The sequence below is a fragment of the Aethina tumida genome, chromosome 5 (assembly GCF_024364675.1).
Source record: "Aethina tumida isolate Nest 87 chromosome 5, icAetTumi1.1, whole genome shotgun sequence".
NCBI classification, from domain to species: Eukaryota; Metazoa; Arthropoda; class Insecta; order Coleoptera; family Nitidulidae; genus Aethina; species Aethina tumida.
The window spans coordinates 8469093-8491453 of NC_065439.1; the positions used below are offsets into that span (position 1 = coordinate 8469093).

The window sequence follows — 22361 nt, forward strand, 5'->3', positions numbered from 1 at the left end:
GAGGTAAAAACCCAATATCGCGATTTTATTAACGAATATCTTCAGTTGGGTCACATGGTACTTAATTGTGGTAATAACGGTTTGGCTTACTATATGCCCCCCATCATTGTGTTATCAAAGATAGTTACACTACTAAATTGTGTGTTGTTTTTGATGCATTCAGCACCACACCTGCCGGATATTCATTAAAAATTAAGGTGCAACCTTGCAAAACACTCTTTTTTCAATCTTAATTAGATATCGACAACACACATTCGCAGTAGCTGTTGATGTAGCTAAAATGTACCGGCAAGTTAAAATAAATCCAGGACAAAAGTGTCTTCAAAGGATTTTCTGGAGAGATAATCCAAACGATCCTGTAGGTATTTTTGAATTAAACATTGTAATTAATAGTATTATTGTGGCTTCCTAAAATAGAAGAGATTATTATGAATCGTTTTTTCGTTGATGACATGGTGACTGGGGGAGATAATATCGAAAAAGTTGCTAAATTAATAAACAATTTGTGAAGGGTAAAAATGATTCGAACGTTAAAACTTAAGATTTGATCATAATGAAAGGATAAGGTTTTTATTCAAATGAAGATAAATAATGGCAATGAATATGGAAAATAAAGCAAACGTGTTATTCTGTCACCCATTATCTTCCCTAGGTATTTGATCCTCTTGGATTAACAAGTCCAGTAGTGATAAATATTAAAATACTTTTGCAACTATTGTGGGTGGAGAAATTCACTTGGGATGAGGGTCTGCCCTCACACATTGTTGAACAATGGGTGAAATTTCGAGATGAAGTTTAAATAAGTATAAATCTTTTCGCACTTTCTAAAGGCGCGTGGGAGGCAGGCATTAAATCTGCAAAAATACATTTAAAGTTGGTTACGGATAATGCCACTAACGTTCAAAGAATTAAACACTTTACTGGAGCAATTGGAGACAATATTGAACTCGCGTCCAATGACACCCTTGTCAAATGATCCCAAAGTCTTAGTTTCACTTACACCTGCTCACTTTTTAAGACCTATGGTAGCTGTTCCTGATCGACACAGAACTGAAGTTCCAAATAACCGGACATTTTTGGAAACATTGGCATCTTGAGTATATTAGTGAATTGCAGCAACTTGTCAAGTGGAAAACTGACAGTGTGTCCTCTTCCTTTGTCTGAGACAGAATAAATATGTCTTCATTTTGAAAGGTGGAGCTTTCAAGGATGAGGCATGTTTAAGTTTAATGTATCTATGGTAAAATTTGAATTACGGGGTTTCATCCCTTCCCGTTCTGATATCTACGCAAGCGAAGTGAGAGTGAAATCAAGAGTACTGAGAAACGAACATGTATTATAATAATATAAGTGTGTGTAAAATGTTTTAATATAGAAATTACAAAAAGGTATTATTGTATTATTACCTAAAATTAACTTTAAAGTAGTGAAAACATACAAAAACAAATTGGACGGAGAGTGTCTGCTAGGCTAATTGTTCCATAAAAGCCATCAAGCTCCGCAGGACAGTAACAGTAATCGGATTTAAATAACTCTTAGGCAAAATGCTGTTGTTCCGAATAGTATGCGAAGTAGGGAAGCTCTTTGCACTCACCTCCTTCGGTACGCAGATTTAACCCTTCAGCCAGATATCCATATGAAGTCCCGTGTGGAATCAGCGGAATTAGTGACTGTGCTGACTCACTGACCACAATTCCGTCAGCACAAATTACCGCCATAATAGCATAATGTTAATAAGTAAATAGTTTGTTTTGTTTTACTTGATTTAATTTTGGATTTAATTAAATTAAATTAATATACATTTCATTAGATGAATAAGTTGAAAGCAGTCATGTTTTTATTATCGTCTTAAACCTACTTATCACTCTTATTTGGTAGGAGGATGGATTGAATGTTGGGTAATACGCCTCCTTGAGCGATTGTAACTCCCGACAAAAGTTGGTTCAATTCTTCATCATTTTTGATGGCCAATTGTAAATGTCTGGGGATGACACGAGTCTTTTTGTTGTCACGGGCAGCGTTGCCTGCCAATTCCAGAACTTCGGCTGCCAAATATTCTATTACGGCTGCTAAATAAACTGGAGCACCGGCACCAACACGTTCGGCATAATTACCTTTGCGAAGAAGGCGGTGAATACGGCCAACGGGAAATTGAAGACCGGCACGGCTGGAGCGCGACTTTGTCTGTCCCTTCATTTTACTGTCTTTACTGCGTCCAGACATTATGTACTGTAGATAAAAGGTAATTTTACAATATGTTTGAAACATACGAAGCAAGCTTTGTTGGCGCGCTATTATGAATAAACTGGTATATTTGTCTAAAATTTTGGGTTGATTGAAACAATTGTGATCGGGCTACAACAAATTATTAGTTACCTATCTGTAGAAACATCTAAATTTTGTAGTAATAAATCTAATCATAATTGTCCATATCTCGAAACACCAAATTTGGACAAGTAATTTAGTAAAGAACTATGTTGACATCTATACATAGAGCAGGAGAAAAATCCACAGATCTTACTTGGACACCTAAGGAAACGACTGCACTTGCAAAAGGAGAAAACTTTGCCACTGAAATACCGACAGAGATCATAATTCTACGCGCATATAAAGGAAATGCAACAATGATAATGAAATCCGAGGATTACAAAAACAACATTGAAGATCCTGGACCCGATAAACAATCGAGTGGCTAAAGATTCAACACTATGTGTTCTCTGTGTTGGATAATAATGAAGAAATCGTCTATATCAACGGATACTCAAAAACAATTAATCAAACCAACTTTGTTTATTTGGACTACCAAGAATACAAAGTATCTTACCAAATTACTACAACTTCACGTCTGAAACACCCCAAAGTTATTTCATTTGGAACAATAAATTTTACGATTGGAAGGATTATCAATGGCCCAATGGTCGTTAATTTCTTAATTATATAGAAAAGTTTGAACAAAAATCGATAGACTTCCAAACACAAACCATGTTGGTATCGAAATCATCATAACATAAAATTATAAGAAACATAATTGCTTGCAAGTAGATATCATAAAATCCATAAACACGAAAATAATATCAGTGCTCAGGAACACCAAAATCGCTAAGCAGATAAGAACTACCACCGACCAGAATAAGACACGAACTATCTAGCCAGACGTGCTAGCGAAACGTCAGAAAATAATTCCAACAAAAGTCGACCAATAAACCCTAACAAATATAAATACAACATGTTCATTATTTTCAAGTTTTTGAACTGGCATTTTATGAAATTATTCCCTGACGAAAAATTAATGTCAACAAATAAGACCACGAAAGCCTTAACACTTTCACTAATGTAAGCAGAACCTGCGGTTTCGATAAGATTTGGCTCAAATTAAACAACGTTCTCCTTTATTTAATTTATTTTAATGTTTAATATAATATGTTTCCTATAAAAACAAATGAGAATCAAGAATATACATTATTGTGACCAAAAGAAAATGTATACTCATAACCTATAATTTGCCATGAACTGGGACATCTTGAAATTAAAATTATTTAAATATGCAAAATATAGTGAGAACTAAGTTTTTTGTCGGTAAAATAAAAAAATATATAAAAATTAATTTATATTAAAATTATGTCATAATAAATAGACTGGACGGTGTAAATCTGCATTAATCAAAATTCCTTTCCAAAATAAAATAACCAAAGGCAGCACTATCAATAATTTTGAAACCTCCACAATTAACCTAAACTGCCCCGGAGATACTTCTATAAATTGTTACCTCGAAGAAATTGTGTTGTATTGAGAGATAAAACTGTGTTAAATATTTAATTGTAAAAATAAAAACCATTTTCCACTTAATGTCAAATTTATAAGCCAAAATATTCCCTATTATTGCTCCAATTCGAAATTTAATTAACCATTAAAACTATTAATTTAACTGATGAATTACATACCTTATTCTTTAAATTACAAGTCACTGAACACAAATAACACACTGATCAAACCGATTCATTAAATCTTATTCGTTTGTTTAATTACTACTTTCGTTGCTAAACTACATACAACATTAACGAATAGTGCAATGCCACCTATATATTTATGTCATTTTATTTTTAATGTATATATTTTTCAAATACAAAATGTACGATGCCACCTACATGGGGGGCAAGTGAATAGGACTAAATGGAAACAGCCGAATGTTCCCGAAGTTACTCGCGTTTTTTAAAATTGATTTGTTGTTTATAATGTTGGTATGACAGTTGGTAATGGTTATTTAACTAGATCTGCTGGTGTATTTATTGACCAATTGCAGCCCAGTATTTTAAATATTGCGATTTGTTTTCTATCCGAAGATGCCAGGAGGATTGAATAGAACCATTGAATTAAAATGTTTTGAATTTTTAGTTTTAGGTATTTCATATAATCTTTTACTAACTAAAATCGTAGTTGTATTTTATGCTTTGTAATTAAATAGGTTAGGTAATAGTTTCATAATATATTTTACTACCATATTAGAAATAAAATAACCTCAAATTTGAATAAGATTGTACCTAATGTATTTTATCTTAACTACTGAGTAAATTAAAGTTATGTTGTAGGTTAAACAGGCTCCCGCACCATGTTTCAATGCATATTATAGATATGTTCATAATCCTAATTTTAAAAATATTCGCATTCTGATTATAAATTAAATTTATTTTGTAATATTAATCCTTCTATCAAAATATTTAATCTCTGCGAAAACTATTTTTCTCCATCAGTTTTCTCTATAACAAGAAAAATTCATAATGCTAAACCAAAACAGTTACATTATAATCCCTCTTCTAATAATTACAGTGTTGAAGAGTATGTTAGTAGGTTAAATTTTGTAGTCTTTCCCCCATATCTGAATCAAGTGCTTCTATTTCTAATCAGAATATTATTAATTCCCTCAAATATTTTATTGAAATGTTTGAATTGCCTTCTACTAAGTAATCACTTTAACAATTGCAATGGTTTAGTTAATCAGTTAAGTTGCATTATAGCGGCCTAAAATTATGTTGGTAATTCCCGCAGGCGCATTAGCGTCAAGAATTCTCACAACGTTGCCGTATCTGATATTTTATTACTGAGTGAGATATTTTGTGACATATTCCGACATGAACAGAAAATGTACATTATAACATATTTGTAGTATTATTAATTTTCAATAATTTATGAAAAAATTTGATTGAAATAAATCAAATATGTAAACTTCCGTTTTAAACAGTTTTACCATCACAGATAAAGTTATATTTATTAAATTTTCTGAAAGTTTACGAGATATCCGTTGGTGATAATTGTTTTATATTTATATAATATATTTTTGGAATTTTATTATCTTGTTTATTTATTTTGAAAATATTCTTTCTTTTTTATGAACTAAATAGATTATATTAGGTTCGGTTAGGTATTTCTTCTTTTTTTTTGAAAACATTCTATTTTTGATAAACTTTCTGAAAAAAAAATAGGCATACAGTAGAAATTTTTTTTTCATAAAAATTTCAACGGAAAACCTCAAAAATAAGTATTGTTCAAATTTAAAATTAATTTTTCTCTAAAAATTTTTGATTTTTTTTTTCAATTAACCAACACAAGTTTCTCATTACGAGTTAAAATAGACCGTAGAATAGGAAAATATAAGATATGAAAATGTGGGTTTTTAATGAAATTTTGAAAAAAATAGGCATATAATATAGAAAATTTTTTTAATAAAATTTTCATCTAAAAACCGCAAAAATTAACATTCTTTTTAATTTAAAATTAATTTTTCTCTAAGATATTCCCATATGAGCAGAAAATGTAATTATAAATAAATAAAACTCTCTAGTTAAAAATATATTGTGTTCTATGGCAAACTAAAATCGAAGTAAAAAAATTTCCGCTTCTTCTGTATTTATTTCGCCACACAAATTCATGGAGGTGGGAAACAAACAAAGCTTCTGATATTCCAAATTGGCGCCGCAACTTTCTTTTTGCTATCATCCACATATTTTCGTTGTTCTGAGTATCGATGGTGGTGTCATCAGGATCCATAAAATTTCTCTCATGAATGATTATATCATGAGTGTAGATCCTATGCCTAATTGCATCTACCCCATTGTATGCCCTCCACCCAGCTGAGATGATATGGGATCCAGGTAAAATTTACCAAGTGAATCATGACACTTTTAATTTTAAAAAGGAAACTATAAATAAAAAGAACTCAAAAGATATTCTGTAAGATAATAATGAAATAAACTCAAAAGGTATTTTGTAAAATAATAATAAAACATAATTGTTAAAATCTTAAACTATTAACGTGTTACCTGTCATCCTCCTGGCCTGGCATATATTTGTTTAAAACATCACTTATCATAAATTTTTGCTTTGTTTTGTCTAAAAATAATAACTATAGTGCAATTTTCTTTATAAATCGAGAAAATTCCATGGAAAATTTGCGATTTATTTAAAAATGAGCATGCATTCATCAATTTTAAACTATCAAATATTTTACAAAGCCCTAATTAGAAATACATTCAAACCTCTGAATCATTTCATGGAGGGTTGCAGTTGTCCTATCTGGAACTTCAACAAGGAAGCATTTCCCTGTCCCTCTTTCGATTACTCCAAATACCCATTTTCCCTCAGTCCACCGACCTCTATAATATTTGCGGTGGAAAAACTTGGATTCATCAATCTCCACCGTTTTGGGCTCGAGTGTTTCCTCATCTAAACCCTCAAAAACATTCGGATTGTTTATGAGGTCCAGCTCACAAATTTCCCGCAAACCGAACACCAGTCCACTATCGTGTGGGTGGAATTTGATCCAAGGTGAGCCTTCCTTTTAATATCTTCCTGTGGAGTTTCTATGCTGCAACAATAAATGATAATTATCGATTGCAACAAACTAAGTTTGCAATAAGATTCAGTGAAAAAAAATCCAGTTAAACTTTATCGACTTTCGGGTGGTACATAATCGGCATTTCCACCGACAACCATCTATTCCACCTGAATATTTATTAAGAGACATAGGAATGTCACACATATCGCAAGTGAACTGGTTTTTTATTAAATCTCTCCTAGCCAACCATTCGATCATTTATTTTTTCGAATCGGGGAAATATCTTAATCTATAATCTTCAATTTTAATTTCCTCAATAGTGAGGACTTCGTCAACAATTTCTGTTGGCACTATTATAATTCAAATCCTTAAAAAAACCAAACAATTTCGTTTTAAAATTATTATATTCATAGCTGATATTATAATTAAAATAAAAATATGAATATCTAAAAATACTAAACTAAAGCTATAGCACAATCTGAATTAGTTGAAATAAGATTAATAATATAATATACAATTAAATTAATATTTTACTTACCAACAAATTTAATATAATACCAAATCAAACACAATATATATATTGTCTATAAATCAAAGTAACACAATAAAAATTGTCTATAAATCAACCTAACAGAAATTAATAAACACGAACACAAGTTAGAAATGAAATATTGTATATATATATATATATATATATATATATATATATATATATATATATATATATATATATATATATATATAAATTCCCAGCGGCAACGTTAAGTCCAATTTCGAGATTCCTATAGAAAACTTAAAAAGTACCAACCCAATGTTATAAACAAGAAACATTACTGGGCACGATCTCAGTATGCAGCGATGTTGCCATTTTGAACGCTGTGTTGCCATTTATTATAGAATACAGATATCTTTTTGTCCATGTGTCACTTTCTATTTAAAATTTATATTAAATGAGTATAGGTTAGATTTTTCTGATAGATATAAAAATAAAACAATTATATATTTTGTATAATTTTATTATATATTCATGATAAAAATAAACAAATTAAAAAAATATATATTATATATATAAATATAATATAATATAAATTTTATAATAATATAATATAATATCACAATATAATTGCTGTTCTTTCTGTATTTTGCAATAACTAAGCAGGAAGAATGAAATGAATTAATAAAAATTCAATGAATGAAAATAAACGAACATATTATGGTTTATAAAATAATAAAAAATAACAAACACACACAATTAAATTACATAAGTTGGTTATATAAAAAGTTTCTTACTTGAAATATATTTCTAGTTAGAAACAACATCATCTGACCGTCTTCTATAACCTAAAATCTAGTTATAGCGTCCATGACTCACTATTCTGAAATCTAGTAAATTATTTTCTCTAACTAAAGACACTAGATATTCCCTGCTCATCTCGACAATTTTGGGGAATTTCTATTACCAGTTTATAAAATCAAAAATTACAAATCCCCAACTTTTCATTTCTCACTAGCCTGCATTCCGAGACAAAAAGGTCGTGAGTTTTCGGCGATTCCGAACGTCTATGATTGGCTGTTGCCCCTCCGCCCCTATTCGCTTGGCCCACCCTGAGTAATTAAGTGTTGGCAACTGTTAAACATGTGGATTCTAGTCAATGGTAGTTCTGATTAATCGTTCGTAATGCAACTTAACCTAAATTTAATAAACAAATATAAATGGATATTCATTTCGACAGCATATATTTAAGGGATTGTAAGCATAACTTTGAACAATCTGTTTGACAGTAGTTGTCAATGAATAATGTAACAGTTGTATGTATTGGGTTATTAATCTTTGATAGACTTCATTCGTCCATAATTAAATATAAATAGAAATTAATTTCGACGGTATATATTTAAGGGATTCTAAATACTACTTTGAATAATAATATGTTTGACAATAGTTCTCAATGAATAATGTCACAGATGTATGTGTTAGATTAGGTTAGGTTAGGTTAGGTTAGGTTAGGTTAGGTTAGGTTAAGTTAGGTTAGGTTAGGTTAGGTGAGGTTAGGTTAGGTTAGGTCTCCTAGGTCGGCGTCTGTTTCCAGTGGTAGAGCGGCCGTTTATCATCACCTGACCGTAGGTATAAAAGGTAATGGAGGGAAACCATTTGAAAAACGAAACATGGACTCCAAAAGCGGAAAAGTGTTTACGGAGCACGGGAGAGATACCCCAGTTCCGGTCGGTGTCTGTGGTGGACGTACAGGCCCCTCCCGATCGTCTGTCAACTACTGTACAGCACCTGAGGTAGGAGACCAGGCCTCGGTGCAGAAACAAGGGACTCCTTAAGCTGGGTCATATCATTTGACCTGCTCTGGGATGAAGCTCAAAAATCGGTCGACAAATTACTAATAGTAGAGAAGGACATGGACAATAAGCTAATAAAAAAATTGAACGAAAAGAAAGGCATCCATTACAGAATCATGAGGAGTAACTCCCTCTCAGAAGGTGGAAAGAAGAGAAAGATCGCAGACACTTCATTGGATACGAAGGACCCTGAACCCTACAGGAAAACTGAAAATAGCACGGCCTTTATCATAACAGAAGCAATCGAGGATATATTAGGGCTCACAACTCAATTGGAAAAATACATCGAACAAAATACAAAGAGAGAGATTAAGGACATTACGAGGAGCCTTAAAAGACAAACAACCTCATTAAAGAGGGAAATGGTCGAGAAGTGATTTAAGAAGCACAAATATGATAACCAGAAAAAATGACTATGGATATCGATGTCCAAACGGAAGCTGACAAATCCGTTAAGAAAGAGACCAGGGAATAAGGAACCCAGACCTTTACCTGGAAACAACCTAAAACCCGGGACGAGGAAGAAATCCAAAAATTCCTAAACGGTTAAAAAACGTTCGAAAACTTCTGGAGCATTATGGATTTACCGTGGCCTGACAACATATACCGTACGAAAAATGCTCTTCGTGTCTGGATGTTGTAAGAGACGGATGCACGACAAAGAGAGAAAAGTTTTGCCCGGTAGTAAGAATCCCTACTCTCAGAGACAATGCGCCGTGCTGGTGCGCGCCGGCGCACAATGTAAATTAATCTTTGCGAATGCATTTAGTAACTCTCCGTATGCATAGGGATGTAGTTCGAGTTCTTCGGATGCTCCATTTAAATTCCGTAACTTTGTATAATTTTCAATCTGTAAAATGAAATATTTTTTGAGGGTATATCAAAAACAAAAATAAGTATTCTAAAAATAAACTACTTTTTTCAAAATAAAAATGTATCCCAAAAATTAAATAAAATATACTAAAAACAACGTCTGCGGAGACGAACCGCATGCTAAACGCAGCAAAACCAAATGATCCCCTCCAGTCAGTTCGGCCCGCCCACCTAATTGCATGTATATCTTTCCTTTTTGTTTACAAAGGGGTATTGATGTTCCGTCTCAATATGCGAGTAGACACGCTCATCATTTTTGATACGGTATAAGAAAACAGACATTGCATATATATATATATATATATATATATATATATATATATATATATATATATATAAAGAAACAGGGAAAATTGCTCTCAAGAGCAACCAAAATCATGGGAGTGAAACAGGACGAGCACTTCATTTACGCAATGCCACCGGAACAGGATAAGGAAAAATGGTGTGAAACATTGGTAAACCTTGCATCTACAATACCCACTAGTGGCAGGAAGCACATAATAATACCCCCAAAAGATAATAAATGGGTCACTATAAGAAAGGCACCAGAATTCATATGCCAGGACAAAGATATTATATGTAAACCAAAAAGCGCAAAAAAGAAAAGAAAATAAGGAAAAAGATGTAATTATCATTAAACACGGGGAAAAATGCTATGCAGAACTTTTAAAGGAAATGAAAAACAAAATCACAAAACAGTTGGATACAATAAAAACCGTCACTAAAATCAAGACAGGAGACATGCTTGTAAGGGTGGCTGACAATAAGGGACAATCGGACCCATTAGTTGCAAAAATCAAGGCAAGCATAGATGGCGTAACCCTAACACAAAGTCCACTAGATTGAGCACCGTATTACATCTCTCCGGTATAGATGAGATCACGACCATTGAGGAAATAAATACGGTAGTCGAACAACTCACTACAGAGAACATAGAAATAAAATCACTCAGACCAACATATAGAGGGAACCAAAAGGCGACAAGCATCAGAATAGGCCTGGGCCAATGCCGCATTAGAGAAAAGGTTAATCTAACCAGATGCTATAAATGCCACGAATTCGGTCACGAAACAAAAAGCTATAAGGGACCAGACCGGACCAACACATGTGACCGATGTGGCAAGGAAGGACGTAAAACCAACGACTGCCAAAACGAAATCGGCTGCGTTATATGTGACGGGGAAAATCACAAAGGTAATTCTACTGCTTGCCCTAAAATTGTCCGCCGGAATAACCTCTAAACATGTCCAGACTTAATATACTACAACAAAACATGAATCGGTGCCATGCGGCGCACGACATGATGATGCAGAAGATCCCGGACGACAGTATCGATATCGTCATAGGCCAAGAACCAAATAAAAAAAGAGTGAACAACTTTATCTGTGATAAATACTGTGATAGCTTTACTAGCAAATCAAAAAACCTATATAAAAAACGTTTTGGATCCCGGACCTCGAACAAGAGGGAGGATATTCGTGAGGAATGGATGGCCAAGAACCTTCTGATTCCCATCAACACAGGTGACACCCCAACGTTTGCTAATTCCCGCGGACAATCATCTATTATAGACATTACAATGGCCACAAAGTGAAAACTTCAGTGACCACCATACCATCAGATTCACTCTGGAAAAATTACCAGGAAAAAATACACGACACCACCACCCAAAGGATGGAACATTTCGTGTGGAAACCTAAGTACCTTCTGTGACAACCTCAGAGAGAAGCTTGCAGACTTAAACTCTCAAAACGCAGATGCACCTAAAAGCCTAGCAATCATACAATTATGCGATCAGATGTTTCCTAAACGGATAAGCCATCCCAAAAGACGCAAACCGGTGTTACTGGTGGACCGAGGAAATTAGTGTAATACGCAGCGAGTGCAACAAGCTAAGAAGGATCGCACAAAGATCCATAAAAAACCGGTCACTCACAGAGATTGAACGTAACAACGCAGTCGCGACATACAAAGACAAAAGAAAAGATCTAAAATTAGAGATTAAAAATCAGAAACGCAAGGCCTGGAGACAACTATGTAAAGAGTTGGACCAAGACGCCTAGGGCAAAGCTTACCAGATAGTAACTGGCAAGCTTAACACTTCGCCATTTGCAAACCCTTCCGAAAAGGAGACGCTGGCTCAAGTCAAAAAACTCTTTCCCGTACACAACATCAGGCCGTGGCCTTACATCGAGATCCCAAGGGAAGATATAATACCCTTTAGCGAAGAGGAAATAACGACAGCAGCCCGCAAACTTAAACCGAGTAAGGCCCCAGGACCGGATTTTATCCCTAGGGAGGTCACTAAGGAAGTCGTACTAAAAAATAAGGAAGTAATAACAGCAATGATGAATAGCTGCCTAATAAAGGGCTACTTCCCCGACATGTGGAAAATCGCAAGGCTAGGATCAGCCCAAACCAAGAAAGGAACCAACAGCATCTGTACCTACAGATCAATATGCCTACTGGACACACTAGGTAAGTTATTGGAAATACTCATGAAACAAAGGTTAGAGGACGAAATCGAAGAAACGGGACTCCTACATAACAACCAATATGGATTCAAACGGGGGCGTTCCACTATAGATGCGCTAATGCATATAAAAAATATAAAAACAAAAATTCAAGAAAAGGCAACAAAAAATCAGGACTGCGTTATGATTACAATTGACATCGAAAATGCCTTTAATTCGGCTTCGTGGTCTGAAATAATAAGAGCCCTAAACAAGAAATCGATAAGTCCATACTTAGTTAAGATGACACAGTCCTATCTATCAGGACAATTATAACCCAAGGCGGAACCAGGATGAAGGTGTCCTGTGGAGTACCACAAGGCTCTGTCCTCGGCCCAATACTGTGGAATCTACTCTATGACAGAATCCTGTCGATGGAAATGGAAGAAACAGTAGAGCTGGTCGCGTATGCCGATGATCTGCTATCGTGGTCAGAGCCAGGAACAGCACCCAACTCGAAAACAGTGCCAGCCACGCTGTAAATGGTCCTAATAGCAGCGAGAAGAACGATAAAGGAGTTACACATTGTGCGAAAAGTCAAAGAAGGCAATAAACACCCTGGCCGGAATAACATGCAACGTTGGTGGACCTTCTTCAAACAAAGGACGAGTCTTGGCTGCATATGTTCTGTCCATCGTCCTCTACGGTGCACCCAGTAAGTTAGATGGAACACACACAGAGTGACAGCCGAAATACGACTGAAACAAAACATCACAACAAGCAACATAGGCGAAATCATGATGGAATCAGCAGAGGGATGGTCAAGTGTCTCTACCATGATTAGAAGCATTATGAAGGAGAAACAGGATTTCGAAAGGACAAACCGACCCGGATAAATGTAAGTGTTATTGTCTGCCTCATTTCCAGTCATTAGTTAGGTATTAAGTTATTAAGATTGTGTTTGTATTGTTATTTTACCCATATATACAGTAGATAAATACTAGCAAGGGAAAAAAATTAAAAAAAAGAGGTCACACAGGAGAGTACTCTGAAGTAATGCTCGCGCGGTTCCAGAGTGCTTTCTGTTCAGAAGGGCCACTAGTATGGTTAGTTTTAAACGCCAACTACGTCTTTCACTAAAGACCAGGTTAGGTTAGGTTAGGCTAGGTTAGGTTAGGATTTGCTGTACAAACATGGTAGAAAATGACCTAAGTTTGACCATTATTGTTGTTATTAAAGAATATTATGACTTCAAAACAGTCATGTCAATTTAACACAGTGAGACGCTGCTCTTAAAGTTTAAAATTTTATATATTATAACCACGTGACATTCTATGAAGAAACATGTATGTTAATAATTATTAATTGACATAGTTTTTTCATATATATAAAGTAAAAGATTTATTACAATGCCAATAAGAATATTCAAAAACAGTTAAATTTTTAATTCAATATATCCTGAGTATACGATAATATTAGTCATATATTTTAATTTTATATACATTCGTTGTATCACATATATTTATATTTAAAATAACCGTTTTTTACCACATGCCTATAAATATAAATACACATACACAAAAATAACATTTTTTTTGTCTCTCTGTCTGTTTATTCCGGCTAATCTCTGAAATGGCTGGAGCGATTTTGACGGGACTTTTATTGGCAGATAGCTAATAAGGAGTAACTTAGGCTACTTTTATTTTAGAAAAATTCTTTTATTTTTAGAAAAATAAACTAATGTTACAATGTCCAAGTATTGTCCAGTACCACGCGCATACCACCATTGGGCCGTCACGTGGGGCGGCTCCCTCCACTTCTTCCACCAACGATTGATTGATAGTTTGATTTGATTGATAGGTATCTTTTATAATTCCACCGATCCGTTCTTCTTATCTTAAGTTAATTCAAAATATTTTGTTACATTTTTACTGCTTTCCTTTTCTACCTAAGTAATAATTATAAATAATTATAAATTAAGTACATTTGTGTTCAATATTCAGATTTGCATTGAAATTGATAAATTATTTATAGGTTATTTTATTTAGTTAGTAACGTAGACAGTTGTTTTTTTTATAATATTTAGTTATGCCTAAAAGAAAGTCAAATCTTTCTAAAAACATGAGAATGGCCAAAAGCCAAAAATTGCGACGTGAAAATGAATCAGAACAAGATAGGGAAAGTCGTCTTACAAATTGTAGATAACGGATGTCCATGTCTAGGTCGAAGAGAGTAGTTCCGAGAAATGTACGATTACAATTAGATAGAACGCGTCATTCATTGTTAAGGGCTCAAGAATCTTTGGAATCTCGAGATCACCGTCTAGAAAACGATCGTATTCAATACGCTACCGGAGGAAGTCGTGAGTACAGCTAGTTTAATATAAATTTTAAATAGAAAATGACATATGGGCAAAAAGATATCTGTAATCTATAAGAAATGGTAATACCGCGTTCAAAATGGTAACATACATCTCGAGATCGTGCCCAGTAATGTTTCTTGTGTATAACATTGGGTTGGTACATCTTAGGTTTTCTGTGTCAGTCGCTAGCGGAACAACCATGAGGATAGTCGTGGACCTTAGTTCATTTTCCAAGTTTTTCTTCGTCATCCCCTGGAATACTGATTTTATAACGCGTGCTATGTTTGTCCTGGTGACGGTGTGTGTTCCCGTTTGTGTATTTTTTATTTGCATTTTAATTTAAGTATTATAATTTGACAATGAGGAAAACCAAGGACCACGTGTTGGTGCGTAAAATTTTAGTGTCAAAGGATCGCGTTTTCTTCGAAGACAACCCATCTGAAAATCTCCTGGCGCCCTAAATTAAGAATACGGTGGTATTCAACGAAATATAAATTGTAGTTGCAGTTTCAGTTTAATATATATTTTACTTGTCTGTATTGTTAATCTTGTATAATTCTGCAACACAACATATTTATAATTATATTGTTCGTAAAATAATTAACATGTCTTGTATGTTACTTAAAATAGGTAATATTTTAAGTAACATAGCAAATATTTTGTATTTATCTGCTTTATTGTCAAAAATAAGGTTTATAACCTGCTGCTGCGTAAACATTGGGGTTGTTTATTTGACATTTATTGCAAATATTAATTATTACCAAATTTTTATCGTTTTTTTACCGCGATTAAATTAAATTAAAAAAAATTAGTTTTTTATTAGATCAAAGAGGGGAAAATCTACAAGACGCCTTCTGGTAGAGTTCGAAGGCAAGTGTCGGACTAATTGACTAAAAACCCCTCTCCGGGCACGGATCCGAAGATCAAGGCCTAAGAGTAATTAACCACACAGGTTTAGAAAAATAGGGAGATAATGGAAAAAAAGAGGTTTGTAGCTAACCGCTACTTAGAAATAGATGTCCCAAAGAGACGCAGAGGTCTATACAGCCAATAGACATGGCGTCTTGTATCTGTCGGATTCACGGGGTTGGATGTCATGCAAGCATGTAATCTCCGGATTGGAGTGTTGAAAAATGAACTTCCGGAGATTAAGGGCATACTTATGCCGCAGCTCTGAAAGAGTAGAAATAATGTATTCGAAACGGATTTGTCTGGGCCGATCTCACTAGTCTCATATAGGTCCCTTGCAGGGACCTAATATGTCTAGGAGCGGCGGTGCCCCATATTGGAAGAGCATAGGTAAAGATAGAGTGAACTGTCGCGTTAAAAACGCGAAGTTTAGAAGAAGAGGAAATAAAAAATACTTGGCGCAGGGACTCCACTTAACTTGATGATCGTGGATATGGAATTTAGGTGGCACCCTTCGTCGATTTGAGAAGAAGATAGCTTCAGATTTAGTAGGATTGATTTCCAATCTCTATCAAGAGTACCAACAGAGCAACTTAGGCAGGTAGTTCCTAATAGGGACCCCCGCATGAACAATGCATCTGTTGGAGTTAATTAAGGCAACGTCATCTGCGTACATTGCCATTATAACTCTAGGACAAGATGGAATGTCACTACAGTAGAGATTGAAGAGGGTTGGGGACAGTCTAGAGCCTTGCGGGACACCAGCGGTAATAGTTCTTGAAGAAGAGAACTCGCTTCCAACCCTGGAACGAAAGGAGCGGTTTGAAAGGAAGGAGTGAATCGTGCCGATCAGGTAAGGAGGAAAGTTTGGCGAAGCCAGTTTTTGTATCAGGCCAGCGTGCCAAACCCTGTCAAATGCTTGCTTGACATCAAGGAGCAACATGGTACGATGCTGCCCCTTGTTACGCCTTTCGGCCATGTTCTCGGTCACCCGCAAAAGTTGATGACCGGTTCCATGACCTTGACGAAATCCAAACTGAGCGTTCGGCAGGATGTGCTGGTCAACAATAAATTCCTCAATCCGAGTCCGTATAACCTGATCCGCCACCTTGCTTATCTAAGAGAGAAGGCTAATGGGACGATTACTGCTAGCAATGTGGGTTTGTTAGGTGTGGTAGGTTTCAAAATGGACACTACCGTCGCTACCTTCCATGCCGACGGGAAGTAGTGAAAATGGAGCATCGCATTTATAATGTTAGTAAGCATTGCCACCTGAATGGTAGCAAGCTTCCTAAGGGCCATGTTGGGGATGGTGTCTGTGCCGGGACTTTTCCGGTTATTGAGGGCTTTAAGGATATCACTGACTTCGCTGGGAGAGGTGAGAAGGATGTCATTATCTGGTTTTGGGAAAGTCATAGAGTCTACCTGACGGCTGATGGAGTTGTGCTCTGCAACAAACCCGGAAAGAGTGGCGTTTGGAGAGCATTGCCGCTCGAGGGAGTCCGCAAACACCCCCGTTTTATCCTTATCGAGGACGACTTGGACGCCATCATGGATAAGGTGCGGATAACGCGTACGTCTCCCTCGGATAGTCCTTATGACTTTCCAGGTCCGACTAGGATGGAGTTCGGCCTGTGCTATGAACTCCTGGAACAAGGAACACCGGAATTCAAGCAGGCGGGCCCGGACCTCACGGCTCAGGGCATTGTACCTGGCCTTGATGAAGGGGTTCCAAGTACGCTGCCAACGTTTCCTGCTGCGACCCTCTACTACTGATTTAGACCTAGGAGCCTTGGGGCAGCCCCTGTATTTTCCGCTATGATCTCCTCTATAGTTGGCACGCCTAGGTTTCATGTTGTTACCAGATTTTTTTCTTCTTGCACTCTGCGGAGGGGTGCGGCCCGCGCAGAATGGACATGTCCACTTGGCATTACAGTAATTTGTTGTATGTCCATATTTTAAGCAACGTCCTCACAGGGGCGTAGCTTGGGACTTCTTTGTTGTTTCAACAGTAACCCTCAGCCCTGCTAACGAATTGATCTTAAAAATTTCCCCCTTCTCATACGGTACACTGCTGTTACTGGGAAACCCAAGTCCGTCAGCTTGGAGTACTGTTTCTGTTACTGCTTGGTTTACCCCCCAAATAACCACCACCAGCTGCTTGTCCACAGGCAGCTGGTGGGTGTGATAAGTGATATTTCCTGTTTCTAGGTTGCGGGTAGCCCTGCGATGATCCATTCCCGTTCTGGGTACACACGGACTCCCGATGACGTGTTCTTCGCCATCTTTAGCCTAATGTTCTCGGCCTTAAACTTTTTTCGTAGTTCCGGCCACACTGTATTGTCATTAATATGGATCGGAACTGTCCTGGGGTTGGACTCAGGAGACTCCACTACGGGAGAACAGGGCTGGTTGAAGCCTGGTGACTCACTTTCACTATCTGAGGTCGATAGACAGCGCGCTTTTCTTTTTACAGCAGGCACCACAGGTGGGACCACCACACTTGTGATGTCGCAAGGGGGCGAGATATGGGTTTGGTTTATCCCTGAGTGGGAGGTCTCTGGCAACGATTGATGTGTGGTACTTACCATTGCACCGGGGGCGGCCACTGTGTCCAAGCAACGCTGGAGACTAATAACCATGCCGCCTGCTAACTGAGCGCCTCCTCCAGCTCGTGGATCCTGATCTTGAGCTGTGATTTCTTAGTCGGACGAACAGGCGAACCCGACAGATTTTTCACATGTTACTAACAACGTAACTAAGTATCTAGCGCACTTGTTTTGCACTTTTGTTTTTATCTTCAGTTGTTTTCAGTTTCTTTCACTGGTTGCCATCATAACTTTAACAGAAGAAGAGCGACGCTATCACGGAAATCACTATGGCAGCGGCCAATGTAAATGGCCTAATCTTTGTGAATCAAGCCCATACCATAAGCTGAACAACATCAAATCATAATACTGCCACCTTCATATTTAACACTTTTAATATATTTTGAATGAAGTCTACTGTTAGGGCGTTGAATCTACCTAAATTCACACAAAAGAAGTGATATATCTCCTGGTTGCTATCAACTTTGACAACTTTGAAGAATGTCACTATGATACTAGTTGCTACTGGCAGCGAAGCCAAAAACGCGGCTGACCCATACGACTGTTCAACGGAAATTTCTATAACTGCCAATTTTATTTTTTTTTATATAATTAGACAATTATTGTCAATATTTAAATAAAAATGTTACAAGATATTTTCATGTTCATTAAAATTCTGTCATGAAAGAATTTTTTTGACTTCGTTTCATTTAATATTAACATTAATTATTTTGTATTAGACTTCACCTAAAGTAAGTTATGAAATAAAAAAACAAAATAGATGACAAAAATTATATTAATATTAGGATACATATTTTATTAATAGATATAATTATAATAATATATGAATATATTGAATATGAAAACAAAATGTTCAATACAAAAAATTATTTTATGTAGATAACTTATCTTTCCATTCGCAAAAACTCCACAAGTTGTTCTAAAGAGCTAGGAATTGTGGCATTCTGTGCCCGATTTATCATTAAATGGAGGGCACGCATGTATCCTCCTAGACTCCTCGCAACTTCAACATTCCTTGCCACCTTCGCCACATATATAGTACGAAGAGATAAAAGCTCTCCGGCGGCACGGTCCCTTGAAATTTGCTTAAATCAAAAATTTTCAATAACCTCCAAATTAACGACGTGATTATCATTCTTAATAACAAACATTCTTTATGTTTCTAGTAAAGTTTAATGATAAAATTTTTTTAAAAAAAAAAAAATTGATTTAATATATTATTTTGTATATGTTTTTAAGAGCTGCGTTTACTAGAAAAGGAATCATACTTTGTGTGCCGACCCCACAAAATCCAACATTCAGTTCGCGCACAATTTTTTTTTGCATGGAACAGGCCGCACTTGAGATCTCATATATATATATATATATATATATATACATATATACTAAAAATATAATAATATACAAAGTTTTTATCTATTTATTAGTGCTAATAAGTTTTGTGATTTTTTGTCGTACAGTTAATTGTAAACCAATCACATTTTATCATAGAAACAAATATAATAAATACAATAGTAGTTCTGATTAATTATTAGCACATAATCAAATATAAATAGAATTAATTTCGACGGTATATGTGATGAATGGAGACAATTCATCCACTCCGTATATATATAATAAATATAATTAATGTTGTAACTATAGAAATGTATATACAGAAAATATATTAGCCTGGTCTGAATTAAATCTCTTAATATTAACGTTCAACCATCCCATCAATTACAATTTCCAACAGGTTATGGGCCCAGACCCCTTAAAGAATGACCAGGAATAGATATTTTCTCAAAAGAGAAACTTAAAATATTTCTTTGTTTATTGTAAGTACTAAAAGAAAATATGTCGCAAATCGCTATTAGGCTTGAAATACTTACAAAAGATAACTACGATACTTGGTGTTTGCAAATAGAAGCACTTTTGGTAAGATATGGCACATGTGGTTATGTCCGTGGTGATATTCAGAGACCACCAGCTCCAATTGGTAATCAGAAAGAACAGAAAAAGATGCAAAAGCTATTGAGATCGTGGATAGCTGTCGACAGAAAGGCAAAAGCTCAAGTCAAGTCTGAGTTTAGCGAGTAACGCATTTACCGCGGTAGAAGCTAAAGGAACTGTTATGCTTCAAGCTACTATTGGTGCTAACTCAAGGTCAATTGATCTTGAAAATACGTTGTACGTTCCAGATCTACGTGTAAACCTCCTTTCTAATATCTATATCTAATAAATTCTTCATACGTAACAGAGCTATAGCACAAGATAAAAAATTGTCGTACGAGGTTTGTAGCCGATGGAATTGGGTCTATTACCTTAGACAATCAGCGGAAGCAACATAGATAGCGGAAACATACGGAACTAAGGGGGACATTCAGATATGGCATGAAAAATTAGATCACATTAACTCACATGATCTTATGGAAATTATGGTTGAACGTTAATATTAAGAGATTTAATTCAGACACTTCTATTTTGATGTATCACACACCAGGTTAATATATTTTCTATATATACATTTCTATAGTTGCAACATTAATTATATTTATTATATATATACAGAGTGCACGAATTGTCTCCATTCCTCACACGCTCCCTCACTGAGTGCATTACAAACTCTTTCGTACTCCAATTTTAAATAAGCATTTATAATGCTTGGGCCCGGGAAGTACCTTGGTTAGCACGTCGGTGGGCATCTCTTCATTCGGCATATATCCTAATTTAATATCTCCTTTTGAAATGATACTTCTAATAAAGTGATACCTAATGTCTCTGTGCTTATTGTATAAAAGAAAATACTGAAAACAAATTTCAAGGCTATTTAATTGGTGGCAAAGAAATCGTCCATTTGTTTGATCCTCCCTACTTCGTAAAAGGTGTCTGAAATTCTTTATTAAATAAATTATTACATTTTAAGGAAGATTGGTTGGATAAAGTTTCTTCTTGGTCACATTTAGTAGATATTTATAAAATGAACCAAAATATTGAGAATTGTAGTCAGTTTTCAAAGTTGACAAACGCTCATGTCCTACCTAATAAAATACGAAAAATGAGGGTGAAAAACTGTACTCAAGTGCAGCACTGTCGCTACAGACTTTCTTCAAATATTGTGTTTGATTCACAACGATCGTGCCTTTTTCGATGTTTTGCTCAATCTGCATACCAAGAAATGAATTTACTTCCCCCATGTCCGTCATTTTAAATTCTTTTGACAACAACCTTTTTACCGTATTGATGACTTTCATGTCGCGACAAAATATGAGTAAGTCATCGACATACAGCAAAAAGTAGCTTATCATTCCATCTTGCTCTTTGACGGACAAATAACGATTAGCTGTGCAACGTGTGAACATAACGCGAATCATGAAGTCTTTAAACTTTTGATTACATTCACGCGATGCCTGTTTTAGTCCATAAAGTGCTTTGTTTAACTTACACACTTTATTCTTCTTCGGACAGCTGCATATAAATCTCTTCCATCAATTCACCATTCAGAAATGCACGCTTGACGTCCATTTGATGAATATGCATTTGCTAATGATTTTCAACCGCTAATAATTTTCTCAATGTGATCAACTTTGCAACTGGTGAATATGTTTCGTTGTAGTCGAAACCCGGCTTTTGCGTGAAACCACGTGCAACCAAACGCCTTTTATATTTATCAGTGCTTCCGTCAGCTTTGTATTTTAACTTGAACACCCACTTGTGATTGCTGTTCTTCATCTAGGTAAGTCGCAAACAGTCCAAGTGTTGTTCTTTGCTAACGACTGCATCTCACAATTGATTGCTTTTTTCCACTCAGGCCAGTCGCTTCCGATATTGTGTGACCAACGAATCATTCTACTGATAACACAAGTGATTCACCTTCGCTAGATGATAGTGCCATATGCGCATCACATTCAGTTGCTCAATCACCGTAACATTGCGGTGCCTTTCTTGCTCCGTAGCTCTTTCGTTGAGTCACCTCGCTGATACCAATGCACTTGGTTCAA

General features: G+C 35.6%; 1 protein-coding gene across 2 annotated transcripts in view; it reads right to left on the reverse strand.

The window, feature by feature from the left end:
- Positions 1 to 1752: 1752 nt before the first annotated feature.
- LOC109607412 (histone H2A-like) overlaps positions 1753 to 22361 on the reverse strand; it is a 42907-nt gene continuing 22298 nt past the window's right edge. Inside the window, exons 1-2 of one of the 2 annotated variants that reach the window (XM_020023895.2) lie at positions 3942 to 4052; positions 1753 to 2229 (exon numbers count right to left, since the gene is read on the reverse strand). In XM_020023895.2, coding sequence (XP_019879454.1) covers positions 1855 to 2223 — 369 coding nt within the window. In that variant the 5' untranslated portion in view covers positions 2224 to 2229; positions 3942 to 4052 and the 3' untranslated portion in view covers positions 1753 to 1854. Of the gene's footprint in view, positions 2230 to 3941; positions 4053 to 22361 lie in introns of those variants that run through there. The other variant, XM_049967193.1, reaches the window with a different exon arrangement.